The sequence below is a fragment of the Coregonus clupeaformis genome, chromosome 11, assembly GCF_020615455.1.
Source record: "Coregonus clupeaformis isolate EN_2021a chromosome 11, ASM2061545v1, whole genome shotgun sequence".
Classification (NCBI taxonomy): domain Eukaryota; kingdom Metazoa; phylum Chordata; class Actinopteri; order Salmoniformes; family Salmonidae; genus Coregonus; species Coregonus clupeaformis.
The window spans coordinates 23,401,806-23,421,155 of NC_059202.1; the positions used below are offsets into that span (position 1 = coordinate 23,401,806).

The 19,350-nt window shown below is 47.1% G+C and overlaps 2 protein-coding genes across 2 annotated transcripts in view; one reads left to right on the forward strand and one right to left on the reverse strand.

The window, feature by feature from the left end:
* LOC121576543 (nexilin-like) overlaps positions 1-16,363 on the forward strand; it is a 33,501-nt gene extending 17,138 nt beyond the window's left edge. The window contains exons 7-9 of the mRNA XM_041889770.1: positions 13,737-13,934; positions 14,273-14,494; positions 14,566-16,363. Of these exons, the coding sequence (XP_041745704.1) occupies positions 13,737-13,934; positions 14,273-14,494; positions 14,566-14,805 (660 nt within the window). The 3' untranslated portion in view covers positions 14,806-16,363. The remainder of the gene's footprint in view (positions 1-13,736; positions 13,935-14,272; positions 14,495-14,565) is intronic.
* A 1,587-nt stretch (positions 16,364-17,950) lies between these two features.
* On the reverse strand, positions 17,951-19,029 carry LOC121576554 (transmembrane protein 272-like). Its single transcript, XM_041889787.1, has 2 exons — positions 18,865-19,029; positions 17,951-18,659 (listed from the first exon to the last, which is right to left on the reverse strand). Exons 1-2 carry the CDS (start codon positions 19,010-19,012, stop codon positions 18,439-18,441), a joined length of 369 nt encoding a protein of 122 aa, XP_041745721.1. The 5' UTR covers positions 19,013-19,029; the 3' UTR covers positions 17,951-18,438.
* Positions 19,030-19,350: the final 321 nt, after the last annotated feature.

A 19,350-nucleotide genomic window follows, 5' to 3' on the forward strand; every position in this document is an offset into this window, starting at 1 on the left:
GCCCAGCTCTGGACTACTTCACCCCCCTTCCTATTCCCCGGCGACCATGGTCGCATCTGGCCCTGGACTTCGTCACTGGGTTGCCCGCTTCTGAGGGGAACACGGTCGTTCTGACTATCGTGGACAGATTCAGCAAGTTCGCCCACTTTGTGCCAATTGCCAAGCTTCCCTCTGCCTCGGAGACGTCCGAGATCCTGGTTAGGGAGGTTTTCAGGGTCCACGGTTTGCCCAGTGATATCGTTTCCGACCGTGGCCCTCAGTTTACCTCTGCTGTCTGGAAGTCCTTCTGTTTGGCCATTGGAGCTACAGTCAGTCTCACATCTGGTTTTCACCCCCAATCCAATGGTCAGGCGGAGAGAGCCAACCAGAAGATGGAATCCACGCTACGCTGCCTGGTCTCTTCCAACCCCACCTCCTGGGTCTCTCAGTTGCCTTGGGTTGAGTATGCCCACAATACTCTCCCTACATCTGCCACTGGGATGTCTCCCTTCCAGTGCCTGTATGGCTACCAACCTCCCCTGTTCCCTTCTCAGGAGAAGGAGCTCTCAGTGCCTTCTGTTCAGGCCCATATTCGTCGTTGCCACCGGACCTGGCATCGGGCCAGAAAGGCACTCCTTAGAGTTTCGGACCGGTATCAGCTCCAGGCGAATCGTCGCCGGATCCCCGCTCCCACCTATTCCATCGGAGATAGGGTCTGGTTGGCCACACGGGATCTTCCGTTACGGACTGAGTCTAGGAAGTTGTTACCGAAGTTCATTGGTCCGTTTGTGGTGGAGAAGGTGATCAATCCGGTGGCAGTTCGACTCAAACTCCCGAGGACGCTCAGAGTCCATCCCACCTTTCAGGTCTCCTGCCTCAAGCCTGTTTTCCTCAGTCCTCTGTTGCCTCCTCCGCCTCCTCCTCCTCCTCCTCGGATGATCGGAGGTGGTCCTGCCTACACGGTGCGTCGCATCATGGATTCCAGACGGCGGGGCCGGGGTTTCCAGTATCTCGTGGACTGGGAGGGGTATGGTCCTGAAGAGAGGAGTTGGATTCCGCGGCGACAGGTCCTAGATGCTGACCTCATCAGTGACTTCTACCGCCTCCATCCTGGCGCTCCGGGGAGTCCGCCCGGTGGCGTTCGTCGGAGGGGGGGTACTGTAACGATCCCGGCAGTCTGAGTCGGGTCCTGTCTGGTGACTAGTTTTCGCTTCGCCAAGGAACTCGCAGCGTGGCCGACTTCGTGATCGAGTTCAAGACGTTGGCTGTGGAGAGTGGGTGGAATGAGGAGGCTCTGCAAGCGGCCTTTTACCAGGGTCTGTCGGAGCAGCTCAAGGATGAGTTGATCTCCTATCCGGAGCCTAGTGACCTGGACAGCTTGGTAGCCTTGTCTATTCGGGTGGATAATCGAGTCCGAGAGCGAAGGAGGGAGAAGCAATGGGTTCCGTCCCAACCGATCAGCTTCTCAGGTTCCAGTCGGGTCGTCAAACTCGCGCGGCTCGCTAAAGTTGGGAGGACTTTTAGCGAGCCAGTTTCGACCTCTCAATACCTCTGTCAGACCCCGTTTCCCGGCTACCCTTATGAAAAGGAATCAGAGCTTAGCGATTAACGCTTTATCGATTCAGGTGCCGATGGAAGCTTTCTAGATGCCGAGTTGGTGGAACAGCTGGGGCTTTCCAAGGAGCAATTGCCGGAAGCCATTGAAGCTACCACTCTGAACGGCAGTAGTCTGGCACGTATCACGATGAGGACTGAACCGGTTAAGATGCGGTTGTCGGGGAATCATTCTGAGATGATTTCATTCTTCATTCTGCCGTCTTCCCATGTTCCTCTGGTCCTTGGATACCCCTGGCTGAAGGAACACAATCCCACGTTCGATTGGGTGACGGGCAAGGTAACGAGTTGGAGCCTTGATTGTCATGCTAACTGTCTCAAGACTGCCTGCCCCCATTCGGTTCCCAGTCAGGTGATTGAGGCTAAACCCCCAGATTTGTCCCTGGTTCCCGAGACATATCACGATTTGGGGGGAAGTGTTCAGTAAGCAGAAGGCTCTGTCACTCCCTCCCCACCGACCATATGATTGTGCCATCAACCTGTTCCCTGGAGCTGTCTACCCCAAGGGAAGGTTATACAGTATCTCCCGACCTGAACGTGAGGCTTTGGAGACCTACATCAAGGAGTCCCTAGCTGCTGGTCTCGTTCGTCCCTCGTCATCACCCCCTGGGGGCAGGATTCTTCTTTGTGGGTAAGAAGGATGGCTCTCTTCGACCGTGTATTGATTATCGGGGGGTTGAATGACATCACGGTCAAGAACAAGTATCCCCTGCCCTTGATGAGTTCTGCCTTCGACTCCTTACAGGGTGCTACGGTGTTCACCAAGCTAGACCTACGCAATGCGTATCACATGGTCCGGATCAGAGAGGGGGACGAGTGGTTGACGGGTTTCAATACACCGATGGGTCACTTCGAGTATCAGGTGATGCCGTTTGGACTGACCAATGCTCCAGCGGTATTCCAGAGTATGGTGAACGACGTCCTGAGAGATATGATCGGTCTCTTTGTGTTTGTTTACCTGGATGACATTCTGATCTTCTCGAAGGAACCTTCCGACCACGTCCAGCATGTCCGGCAGGTTCTGCAGCGATTGTTGGAGAATCGCCTGTTCGTGAAGGCCGAGAAGTGCGAGTTTCACGCCCACACGACATCCTTTCTCGGGTACATCATCTCCAGGGGAGAGATTAGGATGGACCAGGAGAAGGTTAGAGCGGTTCTGGAATGGGCCCAGCCCGGTACGAGATTGCAGCTCCAGAGATTTTTGGGGTTTGCGAATTTCTACCGCAGATTCATCCGGGATTACAGCCGTGTGGCCGCTCCGTTAACTGCCTTGACTTCCAGTATCAGGACCTTCAAGTGGAATCCGGAGGCGGATCGAGCGTTTCTGGATTTGAAGAGGCGATTCACCAACGCACCGATTCTCTCTCAACCGGACACGGCCCGTCAGTTCGTCGTTGAAGTGGACGCGTCTGATGTGGGAGTTGGCGCCATCCTGTCGCAGCGATGCTCCACGGACAGTAAACTCCATCCCTGCGCCTACTACTCTCGTCGCCTTTCGCCTGCGGAGAGGAATTACGATGTGGGTAACCGGGAGCTTCTCGCGGTGAAACTTGCCTTGGAGGAGTGGCGCCACTGGTTGGAGGGGGCGGAGCAACCGTTTATTGTCTGGACTGACCACAAGAATCTTGCTTACGTGCAATCGGCTAAACGTCTCAACTCCCGTCAGGCCAGGTGGGCGTTGTTTTTCGGACGATTCAAGTTTTCCCTGACGTTCCGACCTGGATCTAAGAACGGCAAGGCGGACGCCTTGTCCCGGATGTTCTCCAAGACGGAGGAGAGTGGGTCCAAGACCGAGACAATTCTCCCCCGGAACTGCGTCGTGGGAGCAGTTATGTGGAAGATTGAGGAGGAGGTGCTGGCGGCCCTTCGGACTCAGCCCGGTCCCGGTAACGGTCCACCCGGTCGGTTGTTTGTGCCTGAGTCGGTTCGTCCTGCTGTCCTCAAATGGTCCCACGCCAGCAAGATGGCTTGTCACCCTGGCGTGGCTCGGACAATGGCGTTTCTTCGCAGACGTTTTTGGTGGCCTGCCATGGCCGAGGATACTCAGGGTTTTGTTGCTGCCTGTCCAGTGTGTGCGCAGAATAAGAGTACCAATCGGCCCAGCTCTGGACTACTTCACCCCCCTTCCTATTCCCCGGCGACCATGGTCGCATCTGGCCCTGGACTTCGTCACTGGGTTGCCCGCTTCTGAGGGGAACACGGTCGTTCTGACTATCGTGGACAGATTCAGCAAGTTCGCCCACTTTGTGCCAATTGCCAAGCTTCCCTCTGCCTCGGAGACGTCCGAGATCCTGGTTAGGGAGGTTTTCAGGGTCCACGGTTTGCCCAGTGATATCGTTTCCGACCGTGGCCCTCAGTTTACCTCTGCTGTCTGGAAGTCCTTCTGTTTGGCCATTGGAGCTACAGTCAGTCTCACATCTGGTTTTCACCCCCAATCCAATGGTCAGGCGGAGAGAGCCAACCAGAAGATGGAATCCACGCTACGCTGCCTGGTCTCTTCCAACCCCACCTCCTGGGTCTCTCAGTTGCCTTGGGTTGAGTATGCCCACAATACTCTCCCTACATCTGCCACTGGGATGTCTCCCTTCCAGTGCCTGTATGGCTACCAACCTCCCCTGTTCCCTTCTCAGGAGAAGGAGCTCTCAGTGCCTTCTGTTCAGGCCCATATTCGTCGTTGCCACCGGACCTGGCATCGGGCCAGAAAGGCACTCCTTAGAGTTTCGGACCGGTATCAGCTCCAGGCGAATCGTCGCCGGATCCCCGCTCCCACCTATTCCATCGGAGATAGGGTCTGGTTGGCCACACGGGATCTTCCGTTACGGACTGAGTCTAGGAAGTTGTTACCGAAGTTCATTGGTCCGTTTGTGGTGGAGAAGGTGATCAATCCGGTGGCAGTTCGACTCAAACTCCCGAGGACGCTCAGAGTCCATCCCACCTTTCAGGTCTCCTGCCTCAAGCCTGTTTTCCTCAGTCCTCTGTTGCCTCCTCCGCCTCCTCCTCCTCCTCCTCGGATGATCGGAGGTGGTCCTGCCTACACGGTGCGTCGCATCATGGATTCCAGACGGCGGGGCCGGGGTTTCCAGTATCTCGTGGACTGGGAGGGGTATGGTCCTGAAGAGAGGAGTTGGATTCCGCGGCGACAGGTCCTAGATGCTGACCTCATCAGTGACTTCTACCGCCTCCATCCTGGCGCTCCGGGAGTCCGCCCGGTGGCGTTCGTCGGAGGGGGGTACTGTAACGATCCCGGCAGTCTGAGTCGGGTCCTGTCTGGTGACTAGTTTTTCTGTTCGTGATCTCCAGTTTCCCGAGGGTTCGGGAACGCTCCGGGGAGCTCTCTTGATTTCCGCACCTGCATCCCATCAGCAATCTGCACACCTGGTCCTGATCATCACCCTTCTTAGGCTCTGGCCTAACATCCATTCCCTGCCGGATCGTTAGCCATGAACAGTAGGTTTACCAGAGTATCAGTCTTAGAGCCTAGCGTTAGTTTTGTTGTTTTTGCACCTTGTTGGTTTGTTGCTTACTTACCCCCGTTTTGTTCCATCTGCAGTCACCCGTCCGGAACCTTCATCCAACCTCTGCCTGGTGGTCGGCGGCTGCCGACCCAGGATGGGATCAACCACTGCACCCCCAACAACTAATCAACGCCGCCCGCTCTGTTCCCTGGATTATTCAGCATCACTCTTGAATTTGTAATAAACACTCACCTTCGTTTCAACTTACCTTGTCCTGGTCTGCTTCTGGGTTCTGGCTTAGCAACTCGTGACAAGATGAAGTAGCGTGGAAAAAATAATGGGGGGGGGGGGGGAATATACTTCTCCCATGGGCAAAGAAATTCAAAAGGGGTGATGATATTAATTAATAGTAATTTCGATCCGAATGTGCAAATTGTACAAATAGATACACAAGGTAGATGGATTATTTTAAATATGTTATTGGACCATAAACAGATATGGCTCATTAACCTTTACGGACCAAATAATGATGATCCACAATTCTTTGACAATATATATAATACATTATCAAGCCTGCAAGCAACTCAAGACAATATTATTATGGTGGGGGATTATAATACTGTTTTAAATAGCTCAATGGACCGTAAAGGAAATCACACCACAAACAATCACCCACATGCTCTTAACCCTCCCGTTGTCCTAGGGTCAAAATGACCCGCCACTGTGTTGAACCAACTTTATTTAATTTTTATATTTTTTGGATCATTTGTGAGAAGGAGGCAGTGATACTTTCTTTAAAGTCTCACTGCCTCCTTCTCACAAATGATCCCAAAAATATAAAAATTAAATAAAGTTGGTTCAACACAGTGGCGGGTCATTTTGACCCTAGGACAACGGGAGGGTTAAGGAAATTGTGAATGTCATGGATACATTAGAACTAGTAGATATATGGAGGCTTAAATATACTGATCTAGTGAGATATACATGGCGGAGACTGAATCAAGCTAGTCGTCTTGACTTCTTTCTTATCTCATTCTCGTTGGCACCAAAAGTAAAAAAAGTGTTGATAGGGGACAGAATGCGGTCGGACCATCATATAATAGGCATATACATTACTCTTACTGAATTTCCACGTGGGCGAGGATATTGGAAATTTAATCAAAGCCTATTGGATGATAATTTATTTATAATTAGAACAAAGGAATTTATAACTGACTTTTTCCAACATAACATAGGTACAGCGAATCCCCTTATTGTATGGGACACCTTTAAATGTGCCTTTAAAGGCCATGCAATTCAGTACTCATCTCGAAAACAAAAGCAATTTAGGTCAAAAGAGTTTATACTAAGAAAGGAAATAGAAAATCTAACAGAACAGATAGATGGCAATAAAAACTGTAACATAGAGGCTCAGAATAAATTAGAGGAAAAACAAAAAGAAATGGAGAAACTTATTCAAGAAAGATCAAGTGCAATATATTATAAAAATAAAGCAAACTGGATGGAATATGGGGAAAAATGCACAAAATTCTTTTTTAATCTTCAACATAGGAATGCTACCAAAAAGAACTTAATGAAACTGGTTACAATTGACGGAGTCACCCATAATTCACCAAATTATATTTCGAAGGAAGAAACAAAGTACTTTAAGCATATGTTTTCTTTTCAGTCGCCTCCATCTCCTCTAACTGAAGCTAATTGTAGAGATTTTTTTTCTATTGATAATGTCAAATTAACAGCCACATGTGAAGGTGAAATTACAGAGGAGGAACTTCTGGATGCAATTAAAGACTTTAAGTCTGGGAAAACTCCAGGGTTGGATGGCATACCAGTCGAGGTATACCAAACCTTTTTTGATATACTAAGAGGACCGTTATTAGCATGTTTTAACCACTCCTATGTAAATGGTAGATTATCTGACACTCAAGAAGAAGGTCTGATCTCATTATTACTGAAACAGGATACAAGTGGAAAATATAAAGATCCAGTCCATTTACAAAATTGGAGGCCCCTTACACTTCAGTGTTGTGATGCAAAAATCCTAGCAAAATGTATAGCGCATAGAATTAAAAAGTTATTGTCGGATATTATTCATTCTAATCAGACAGGTTTTTTACATGGAAGATACATTGGAGATAATATAAGGCAAGTATTGGAAACAATAGAACACTATGGAAAATATGGGAAACCAGGCCTGCTATTCATAGCAGACTTCAAAAAGGCATTTGATAAAGTTCGACTGGGGTTTATATATAAATGCCTGGAGCATTTCAATTTTGGAGAATCTCTTATAAAATGGGTCAAAATCATGTATAGTAACCCTAGGTGTAAAATAGTAAATAATGGCTATTTCTCAGAAAGTTTTAAACTGTCAAGAGGAGTGAAACAAGATTGTCCACTATCGGCATATCTATTTATTGTGGCCATCGAGATGTTAGCTATTAAAATCAGATCCAATAATAATATCAGAGGATTAGAAATACAGGGCTTAAAAACAAAGGTGTCATTGTACGCTGATGATTCATGTTTTCTTTTAAATCCACAACTAGAATCCCTCCACAGCCTCATAGAGGATCTAGATACATTTTCTAACCTCTCTGGATTACAACCAAATGATGACAAATGTACTATATTACGTATTGGATCACTAAAAAATACAATTTTTACATTACCATGTAGTTTACCAATAAAATGGTCTGATGGTGATGTGGATATACTCGGAATACATATCCCAAAGGAAATAAATGATGTCACTTCAATACATTTTAATAGAAAGTTAGCAAAAATAGATAAGATCTTACTACCATGGAAAGGAAAATACCTGTCAATTTGTGGAAAAATCACCCTGATTAACTCTTTAGTATTATCCCAGTTTACCTATTTGCTTATGGTCTTGCCTATGCCTAGCGAACAGTTTTTTAAATTATATGAGAAAAAAATATTCAATTTTATTTGGAACGGCAAGCCAGACAAAATTAAAAGAGCATATTTATATAATGAATATGAATTCGGAGGACAGAAATTATTAAATATTAAAGCATTAGACCTATCACTAAAAGCTTCAGTCATACAAAAGTTATACTTAAATCCGAACTGGTTCTCAAGCAAATTAGTAAGATTGTCTCACCCAATGTTCAAGAAAGGAGTTTTTCCCTTTATTCAGATTACAACCACTCACTTTCAGTTATTTGAAAAGGAAATAATCTCCCAAATGTCACTATTTCTAAAACAAGCCATAGAAAGTTGGTTGCAATTTCAATTTAATCCTCCAGAAACGACAGAACAAATAATGCAACAAATATTGTGGTTAAATTCAAATATACTAATTGACAAAAAACCTTTCTTTTTTGACAGAATGTTTAAAAAAGGTATAATCTTCGTAAATGATATCATCGATAGGACTGGTTGTCACACCCTGGTTCTGGGACTCATTATTGTTGAGCCAGGGTGTGTGCAGTCTATGTGTTTATGTTCTATGTTGGGTGTCTAGGTTGTTGTTTTCTATGTTTGGTCAATGACTCCCAATCGGAGGTAACGAGTGTCAGCTGTCGGCTCGTTATCTCTGATTGGGAGCCATATTTATACTGTGTGTTTTCACCTTGGGGTTGTGGGTTTTTGTTCCGTTTCAGTCATAGTCACTGTAGGACTTCACTATCGTCATTTGTTTGTTGTTTTCGTGGTTGCTTTTATTTAATAAAGTCATCATGTTCACTCCACGCGCTGCGTATTGGTCCGTTTCCTCAGACGATCGTGACAGAAAAACCCACCATAGAAGGACCAAGCAGCGTGTCCAGGAGCAAGACAGCTGGACATGGGAGGAAGCGCCTGGTAAGGAGATCGAGAGGCTGGCGATGGCCCAGGTGGGCAAATCGTGGTCCTGGGAGGACATGCTCGGGGGCAAGGGACCTTGGGGGAAGATCAAGGCCCTGGCGAGAGAGGAGCAACGGCGTCAGCAGGGCCATCATCGTTGGAAGGACGAGAGGCAACCCCAAAAAGTTTTTTTGGGGGGCACATGGCTTGGACGACGGGGCTAACGGAGGCAGAGAAGGGGCGAATTCAAGAGGCCACCAGGTTACGGGGGCTACTGGTTAAAGGAGGGAAAGGAGATGTAGAGGCACGGCGTGAGAGACTGAGGTGTGTATCCAGTCCGGTCCGGCCCGTTCCAGTTCCCGGGGTAGAGCCAGTGGTGTGTGTCCCCAGTACGGTCCGGCCTGGTACGGCCCCTCGCACCAAAGGGACGGTGCGCGTCTCCAGCCCGGTCCGACCTGTTCCTGCCTCTCGCACAAGGCCTACGGTGTGCGTTGCCAGCCCAGCCCGGCCTGTTCCTGCTCCACGCACAGAACCTACGGTGTGCGTCGCCAGCCCAGCCCGGCCTGTTCCTGCTCCACGCACAGAACCTACGGTGTGCGTCGCCAGCCCAGCCCGGCCTGTTCCTGCTCCACGCACAGAACCTACGGTGTGCGTCGCCAGCCCAGCCCGGCCTGTTCCTGCTCCACGCACAGAACCTACGGTGTGCGTCGCCAGCCCAGCCCGGCCTGTTCCTGCTCCACGCACAGAACCTACGGTGTGCGTCGCCAGCCCAGCCCGGCCTGTTCCTGCTCCACGCACAGAACCTACGGTGTGCGTCGCCAGCCCAGCCCGGCCAGTTCCTGCTCCACGTACTAAGCCTACGGTGTACGTCGCCAGCCCGACCCGGCCTGTTCCTGCCACTCGCACCAAACCTACGGTGCGCGTCGCCAGCCCGGTCCGGCCTGTTCCTGCCACCCGCACCAAGTCTACGGTGCGCGTCGCCAGCCCGACCCGGCCTGTTCCTGCCACCCGCACCAAGTCTACGGTGCGCGTCGCCAGCCCGACCCGGCCTGTTCCTGCCACTCGCACCAAACTGACGGTGCGGCGTCGCCAGCCCGGTCCGGCCTGTTCCTGCCACCCGCACCAAGTCTACGGTGCGCGTCGCCAGCCCGAACCGGCCTGTTCCTGCCACTCGCACCAAACTGACGGTGCGCGTCGCCAGCCCGGTCCGGCCTGTTCCTTCTCCCCGCACTAGCCCTGAGATGCGTGTCCTCAGCACGGGACCACCAGTTCCGGCACCACGCACCAGGCCTATAGTGCGCCTCAGACGGCCAGAGTCTGCCGTCTGCCCAACGGGGCCTGAACTGCCTGTCTGCCCAACGCCGTCTGAACTGTCCGTCTGCCAAGCGCTGCATAAGCCGCCCGTCGGCCATGAGCCTTCAGAGCCGTCCGCCAGACCGGAGCCGCTAAAGCCTTCCGCCAGACAGGAGCCGCTAGAGCCTTCCGCCAGACAGGATCAGCCAGAGCCTTCCGCCAGACAGGATCAGCCAGAGCCTTCAGCCAGCCAGGATTTGCCATTCAGTCCGGTGCTGCTCTTTAGTCCGGTGCTGCCCCTTAGTCCGGTGCTGCCCCTTAGTCCGGTGCTGCCCCTTAGTCCGGTGCTGTCCCTTAGCCTGGTGCTGCCCCTTAGTCCGGTGCTGGCCCTTAATCTAGTGGGGTTAAGGTGGAGGGTGGTCATTTGGAGGAGGCTACGTAAGCGGGTAGTGACTATGGTGGGGGTGGTGGTCTAGGCCGGAGCCAGAACCGCCACCGAGGAGGTATGCCCGCCCAGCCCTCCCCTGTTTGGGGGTTTTGAGGCGCGGTCGCAGTCCGCGCCTTTAGGGGGTACTGTCACACCCTGGTTCTGGGACTCATTATTGTTGAGCCAGGGTGTGTGCAGTCTATGTGTTTATGTTCTATGTTGGGTGTCTAGGTTGTTGTTTTCTATGTTTGGTCAATGACTCCCAATCGGAGGTAACGAGTGTCAGCTGTCGGCTCGTTATCTCTGATTGGGAGCCATATTTATACTGTGTGTTTTCACCTTGGGGTTGTGGGTTTTTGTTCCGTTTCAGTCATAGTCACTGTAGGACTTCACTATCGTCATTTGTTTGTTGTTTTCGTGGTTGCTTTTATTTAATAAAGTCATCATGTTCACTCCACGCGCTGCGTATTGGTCCGTTTCCTCAGACGATCGTGACACTGGTGGAGTTATGTCGCACATGCAGCTGACAAAAACATATGGAAATGTCTGCTCTACCCAAAATTACAACCAAATAATTGCAGCCTTACCGCAAAAGTGGAAGAGGAAAGTGGAAGGGGGAGAAAGTAAGGAACTTGTCTGTCGGCCTTGCATTAAAGAACATAATTGGTTAAGGAAAACTGTGATAAATAAAAAAGTATATCAGGTTCACTTAAGGACCAAAGGATTGACAGCAGTCCCATATAGATTGCAAAATAGTTGGGAAGAGATCTTTGATGTACCGATCCCATGGCATAGTGTTTATGAACTGACACGCAAAATGACACCGGATTCAAAAATTAGAATCTTTCAATTTAAATTATTATATAAAATTCTTGCTACCAATAGAATGTTATTTATATGGGGGATACAATCTTCCCAGCTCTGCAGATTTTGCTGTGAAGAGACAGAATCATTAGATCATTTGTTTTGGTTCTGTCCATTTGTAGCTTGTTTTTGGACACAGGTCCAGGAATGGCTAAAGGATTGCAATATTTACCTGGAACTAACCTTGCAGATAGCATTACTGGGTGATCTGAAAAGTCATAGTCAATCAATCAATAATATAATAATACTTTTAGCAAAAATGTTTATTTTTAATTCACAATCTGTAGAAGCAATGAGAATAGAAAGGTTCAGAACTTTTGTAAAACATCACAGTACGGTTTATTATTATTATTATTATTATTATTATTACGGTTGAAATATATATGGCAAATAGAAATCCTATATGGATGGTGTTAAGAGATAGATGGGAGGTATTGAATAGAGTTGAAGGATGGGACTAATAACAAATAACAACAAATAATAACAAAGATAGCTAATAATGTAAGCATACTGTGTCCATAATAAGTATATAGGTTGAATGTTGGGAGCTTTTGGGAAAGAGCACAGTTAGAAAGATATGGCATATAGAAGCAAACCGGATGGACATCATGAAAATGATCGGAGAGGTTGAGAGTAGAAGAAGTTCAGGAGCAATAAAAAATAAAATAAATAAAAAAATATATAATAGAATTATTGTAAAATTAACTCTGTCCATAAGGTGTAGATAGTAAGTATAGACCGGAAGTAGAGGCCTGGGCATTGTTGTTCACTAATTTACTCCAAGTAGGGAAAGGATGGTGGGGTTGAAAAGTAATAAAGGGGAGTATATATATAAAATAAAAAATTAAATAAAAAACATGGGGGATTGGAAGTGATGCAGACAATTACATTGATAGAAGATACAATCTATCTGCAATATTAAGCTGATCCATTCCCATTTTTTTTTTAAACAATTTAAAAAAAAATTTTTTTTTAAAAATGCTAAGGACCCTGGGACTAAACACCTCCCTCTGCAACTGGAACCTGGACATCCTGACGTGCCGCCCCCAGGTGGTAAGGGTAGGCAACTACACATCTGCCACGCTGATCCTCAACACAGGGGCCCCTCAAGGGTGCGTGCTTATTCCCCTCCTGTACTCCATGTTCACCCACGACTGCATGGCCAAGCACGACTCCAACACCATCATTACATTTGCCAACGACACAATGGTGGTAGGCCTGATCAGCGACAACAATGAGAAAGCCTATAGGGAGGTCAGAGACCTGGCAGTGTGGTGCCAGGACAACAACCTCTCCCTCAACTTGATCAAGACAAAGGAGATGATTGTGGACTACAGGAAAAGGAGGGCAGAGCACGCCCCCATTCACATCGACAGGGCTGTAGTGGAGCAGGTTGAGAGCTTCAAGTTCCTTGGTGTCCAAATCACCAACAAAATATCATGGTCCAAACACACCATGACAGTCGTGAAGAGGGCACTACAATGCCTATTCCCCCTCAAGAGACTGAAGGGATTTGGCATGGGTCCTCAGATGCTCAAAAAGTTATATAGCTGCACCATCGAGAGCATCCTGACTGGTTGCATCACCGTCTGATATGTCAACTGCTCGGCAGCCGACCACAAGGCGCTACAGAGGGTAGTGCGTACGGCCCAGTACATCACTGGGGCCAAGCTTCCTGCCATCAAGGACCTCTATACCAGGCAGTGTCAGAGGAAGACCCTAAAAGTGTCAAAGGCTCCAGCCACCCTAGTCATAGACTGTTCTCTCTGCTACCGCACAGCAAGCGGTACCGGAGCGCCAAGTCTAGGTTCAAAAGGCTCCTTAACAGCTTCTACCCCCAAGCCATAAGACTGCTGAACAGTTAATCAAATAGCTACCCAGAGTATTTGCAATTACCCCCCCTTTTTTTTTACGCTGTTGCTACTCTCTGTTTATTATCTATGCATAGTCACTTTACCCCTACCTACTGTACATGGACATATTACCTGAATTACCTCTACTAACTTGTACCCCCACACATTGACTTGGTACCGGTACCACCTGTATATAGCCTCGTTACTGTTATTTTATTGTGTAACTTTTATTTTTTTCCTTTTGTTTATTTAGTAAATATTTTCTTAACTCTTTTTTTTTTATAACTGCATTGTTGGTTAAGGGCTTGTAAGTAAGCATTTCACGGTAAGGTCTACACTTGTTGTATTCGGCGCATGTGAAAAATAAACTTTGATTTGATTCTAATTGTTTTTTTTGTGAGATCGTCAATGACACCATGCTCTGTGATTGTGTGCCAGTAGGTGCTAGACGAGGACGAGGACGGAAAGGTCAAGAGCGAGTCCCAGGAAGCATTGCAACCTGGAAAACTGGAGATGAACTTCGAGGAGCTGCTAAAGCAGAAGGAGGAAGCCGATAAGAGGTGCAAGGTGGAGGCGCGCAAAAAGAAAATGGAGCAGGAAAAACAGGAGTTTGAACTGCTCAGACAAGAGATGGGAGAGGTCAGTCATCAACATGTTATCAGTCTCACAATGCTGTTAACCAAGACCCACATGGGAAGTCTCATGGGATATTGGCATAGAACTACCAACTGCAGAGATTGAGAACAAGATGAGGAGAACCAGGGGCAAAATGTATCAACTATCTCAGAGTAGGAGTACTGATTTAGAACCGGTTTAGCCTTTTATACCATAATCACAAGATTACATTGACAGGGGGGACCTGATCCTAGATCAGCACTATTACTCTTAGACGCTTTATGTGTTGAAATCATTAGGCCTATGCTTCTGTTTTGTCCGTATCCTTATCACTAATTTGTTCAATGTGTTTATCTCCTAAGGATGAGGTGAATGAGAGCTCTGATACCGTGAGTAAGGAGTATGAGGAGCTGAAGAAACTCAAGAGGACCGGTTCCATCCAGGCCAAGAACCTCAAGTCCAAGTTTGAGAAAATCAAGCAGTTGAACGACGAGGAGGTCCAGAAAAAGATTGAGGACGTTAGAGCAAAGAGAAAGGCCACAGACGAGGAAATCAAACAGAGGGAAGAAGAGAGGATCCAGGAGGTATATATTTTAGCATGATCCTTCATAACTCCAAACGCGTCGATCTGTATCATGTTATGCTGTTTTTTCAGGAGGATGATGAAGGTAAAAAGGAAACAGAGAAGGAGGCTGAGGAGGTTCCGTTCAGACAGAAGGTGGACATGCGTGCACGGTTCGAACAAATGGCCAGAGCCAGAGAGGAGGAGGAGAGGAAAAGGGTGGGGGAACAGAAGCTTCAGAGGATGCAATTCGAGCAGCAAGAGATTGACGCCGCTCTCCAAAAAGTAAATCCCTCTTTCATCGGGTTCAATCATCGGGTTTCTCGTTGTTAAACTGTGGACGACGTCCCTGACTCGCATGACATTCTAAAAACGAATGACAGTTCAGTGGGGGGAGGGTTTCCAAAAATAAAACATGTGTCATATCTTTGGCAGAAAAGGGAAAATGAGGAGGAGAAAGAGGGAAGCATCATCAATGGCTCGGCAGCCTATGAGGATGAGGAGGACCACGCCAGGTCGTAGGCTCCGTGGTTTAAGAAGCCCCTGAAGAACCAATCGGTGGTGGACGCCGAGCCGGTGCGGTTCACAGTGAAGATCACCGGGGAGCCCAAGCCGGAGGTGACCTGGTGGTTTGAGGGGGAGATGCTCCAGGACTGTGAAGACTATCAGTACATAGAGAGAGGAGAGACATTCTGCCTCTACCTGCCAGAGACTTTCCCAGAGGACGAGGGAGAGTACATGTGCAAAGCTGTCAACAGCAGAGGCACAGCCGCCAGCACCTGCATCCTAACGATAGAAAGTAAGCAATCGTCCGTCTGACTGTCACTGCATGCCTGCACGATACCACTACCTGATTTGGTTTTCTGATCTTCATATGATTGGATGGGATCGCATGCTCCTCGTCCTGATCTTCCTATGATTGGATGGGATCGCATGTTCCTCTTCCGGATCTTTCTATGATTGGATGGATCGCATGCTCCTCTTCCTGATCTTTCTATGATTGGATGGGATCGCATGTTCCTCTTCCTGTTCTTTCTATGATTGGATGGGATCGTATGTTCCTCTTCCTCATCAGCTTGGTTCAGTTTCAGCCGTGGGTAATCCCATCTTCTGTTTCTCTCTTCCAGCTGACGACTACTGATGCTCTACTTTTTCTGGAACTTTCCCCGACTCTCTCACTCCTTTTGTAAAACATCATCCCTCATGGTAGGGCCAAAAAGAGGAGGGGACAGCATTATGCTCGCCATTCCTTCTAGGGATACACACAACATGAAAAGTGCAAGATCATGTTGTTTACGTATTGCTCATCATTCATCAAATAAAGATGCACTCCCTTTCAGTGTTACGTATAGGATGAAATCTGTGCCAAATCACATATTGATCCCCTGTGTGATTGCTGTCACGAATGATGTTCAGATAGATTTTGTGATCATAACATCGTATATCAGGGCTATTCAATTCCGGTCCTGGAAGAAACAATAACTGAAATGTTTGAATAACACTTTCATAGATCATAACATCTGTGCATCAGGGAAAATGTCCCTTCAAAGGTAACATTTCAGAAAGTTCCATTTGAGAATATGCTGCAACCCAATTTAAAGCCTTTTGAAATCCCTGTAAAATAGACACAGCAATATGCATTACACACTTAATCTACAGAATTGGTTAGTAATTGTTTCTATTCATTTTTTATATTTGAATAATTATCTAAAAGTTTTGTTTGTAATGTACACTTAGATTTTTCATATCCCAAAATAATTTTTCACATTGAGTTAAAGTACAACTCTACAGGAAATGTATGATATAGTTGTCTTGGACACTGTTGTATGGCTTGAAATATAATGACATATTTGTGATATGTTTATTTAAAGTTGTAATAAAATGTGCTAAATACCAGTCTCTGTGCAACTGTTCTATCATCTTTATAAAACGTTAGCAACTGTAACTTAAACGTATGGAGGGATGGATGGAGAGGAGGATTCTATTCTATTCTATTCTATTCTAGAGCACTTGTATTTTATTACGTTGTAAGACAGTTCGACAGACAGTTGACAATATACTGTATTTTCAGTTACACCTTTTTCATGGTACATACTGTATTTTTCAATTTACACGTATCAACGGTAGGTTTATGTGATATACAGGTAACTGCCAAAATAAAGGAAACACCATCATAAAGTGTCTTAATAGGGCGTTGGGCCACCACGAGGTGCCAGAACAGCTTCAGTGCACCTTGGCATGGATTCTACAAGTGTCTGGAACTCTATTGGAGGGATGCGACACCATTCTTCCATGAGAAATTCCATCATTTGGTGTTTTGTTGATCGTGGTGGAAAACGCTCTCAGGTGCCGCTCCAGAATCTCCCATAAGTGTTCCATTGGGTTGAGATCTGGTGACTGAGACAGCCATGGCATATGACTTACATTGTTTTCATGCTCATCAAACCATTCAGTGACCACTCGTGCCCTGTGGATGAGGGCATTGTCATCCTATGGGGGCATAGCCATGGTAGCCAAAACAATGGCCTGCCCAACATTTTTATACATGACACTAAGCATGATGGGATGTTAATTGCTGCTCAATTAACTCAGGAACCACACCTGTGTGGCAGCACCTGCTTTCAATATACTTTGTATCCCTAATTTACTCAAGTTTTTCCATTATCTTGGCAGTTACCTGTATATATTCCTTAATATAATACAATTTAGCAAATGTCAAAATACACTGAGTGTACAAAACATTAGGAACACCTGCTCTTTCCATGACATAGATTGACCAGGTGAATCCAGGTGAAAGCTATGATCCCTTATTGATGTCACTTGTTAAATCCACTTCAATCAGTGTAGATGAAGGGGAGGAGACAGGTTAAAGATGGATTATTAGGGTGAATGGGCCAGACAAAAGATGTATGTGCCTTTGAACGGGGTATGGTAGTAGGTGCCAGGCGCACCGGTTTGAGTGTGACAAGAACTGCAACGCTGCTGGGTTTTTCACACTCAACAGTTTCCCGTGTGTATCAAGAATGGTCACCACCCAAAGGACATCCAGCCAACTTGACACAACTGTGGGACGCGTTGGGGTCAACATGGGCCAGGATCCCTGTGGAATGCTTTCGACATCTTGTAGAGTCCATGCCCTGACGAATTGAGGCTGTTCTGAGGGCAAAAGGGGGTGCAACTAGTGAATATGTTCCTAATGTTTTGTACACTCAGTGTCCCACGGGTCCCATGGGGGGCCAGTATGAAAAATAAAATAAAAAATAATGTATGCACTCACTAACTGTAAGTCGCTCTGGATAAGAGCGTCTGCTAAATGACTAAAATGTTAAAATGTACATGAAGAAAAACTATGTTCATCAGCAACAACATTGCAATAAATTATGTTCTTTATCACAAAAAAATTGGAAAACAGTGTTATATGAACAGTACCTACTGCAGGGTGTTGTGTGTGGATGAAAGACACACATAGCAAGAGAAAAGTATCACAAAAACAGCTTTTATAAGACGTAATCATACCGTAGATTAATAAAATGTGCCGCTTTTACAAAATGATGGTGAAGCTAAAAAGACAAGAACAGGATAGACATCCCTCGTTCCATCCCTCCTTCAGACGTTCCATCCCTCCTTCAGATGTTCCATCCCTCCTTCAGACGTTCCATCCCTCCCTCAGACATTCCATCCCTCATTCAGACATTCCATCCCTCCTTCAGACGTTCCATCCCTCCTTCAGACATTCCATCCCTCCTTCAGACGTTCCATCCCTCCCTCAGACGTTCCATCCCTCCTTCAGACGTTCCATCCCTCCTTCAGACGTTCCATCCCTCCCTCAGACGTTCCATCCCTCCCTCAGACATTCCATCCCTCCTTCAGACGTTCCATCCCTCCCTCAGACGTTCCATCCCTCCTTCAGACGTTCCATCCCTCCCTCAGACGTTCCATCCCTCCTTCAGACATTCCATCCCTCCTTCAGACATTCCTGTGGAAGTCTCTGTCTGGCTGTGGTGGTCCATTTAGCAGAACGCCACAGAACATACCTTTGCAGCAGTTAACTAGCATCGCTCCCAACACCAAGGTTTCAAGCACTGCGTTCCAGAAGGCAAACGTGTACAGGGTCTTGTTACAGTACTGGCCGTCTGAACGGGTCGGGTCGTAGTTGGGTTGGTATACAGAGAAGATCCACACATTTCCTGCAGACAGTGTTGACAAATAGGTCATTAAGAAAACAATACCATGTTTCAATTACATTTCTATTGACACAGACCTGAAGATAGTTTTGTGTATTACATAAAAATAATGTATTTTTTTATTTGAAATGTGTTGATAATGAAACTAAACTAAACAATTTCAGCCTCTACTTTGTGTTGATGTTTTTACAGCACTCCTTTCTCTCACCAGCAATGATCCAACAGAACACTGACAAAGCCAACAATAATTGCAGTGAGCCACAGATACAGCTCCTCGGGGTCTGCTGTTGCCCGCTCCTCTCTGGGTCCCAGGGGAATGACATCCATGTTGTCATAATCAGGTTGAAGATGGCCATCCCTAGCAGGTAGCTGGGGATGTACGGTTGCTGGGGGCAATCGTTTTTGTACATGACACCTATGTATGGAAATAAGCACTTTAGGTGGTAATTAACAATATGATAGAGGTAACAGGATGCATGTCTAAACAGAGATGGGTTCTGGCCTGTAACTGACCTATGATGATCCGGGCAACGGTTATAACAGCGAACACAAGTGTGGCCCATACTGGAGAGAGGGACAGAGAGAGGACTGGAAGTAACCAACATGTTTTCCCCTCTCACATGATTGGAGACACAATGCAGACACTAATAATAATTAGAATTTATAGTTTTTACTGTATAGCGCTTTACCAGAT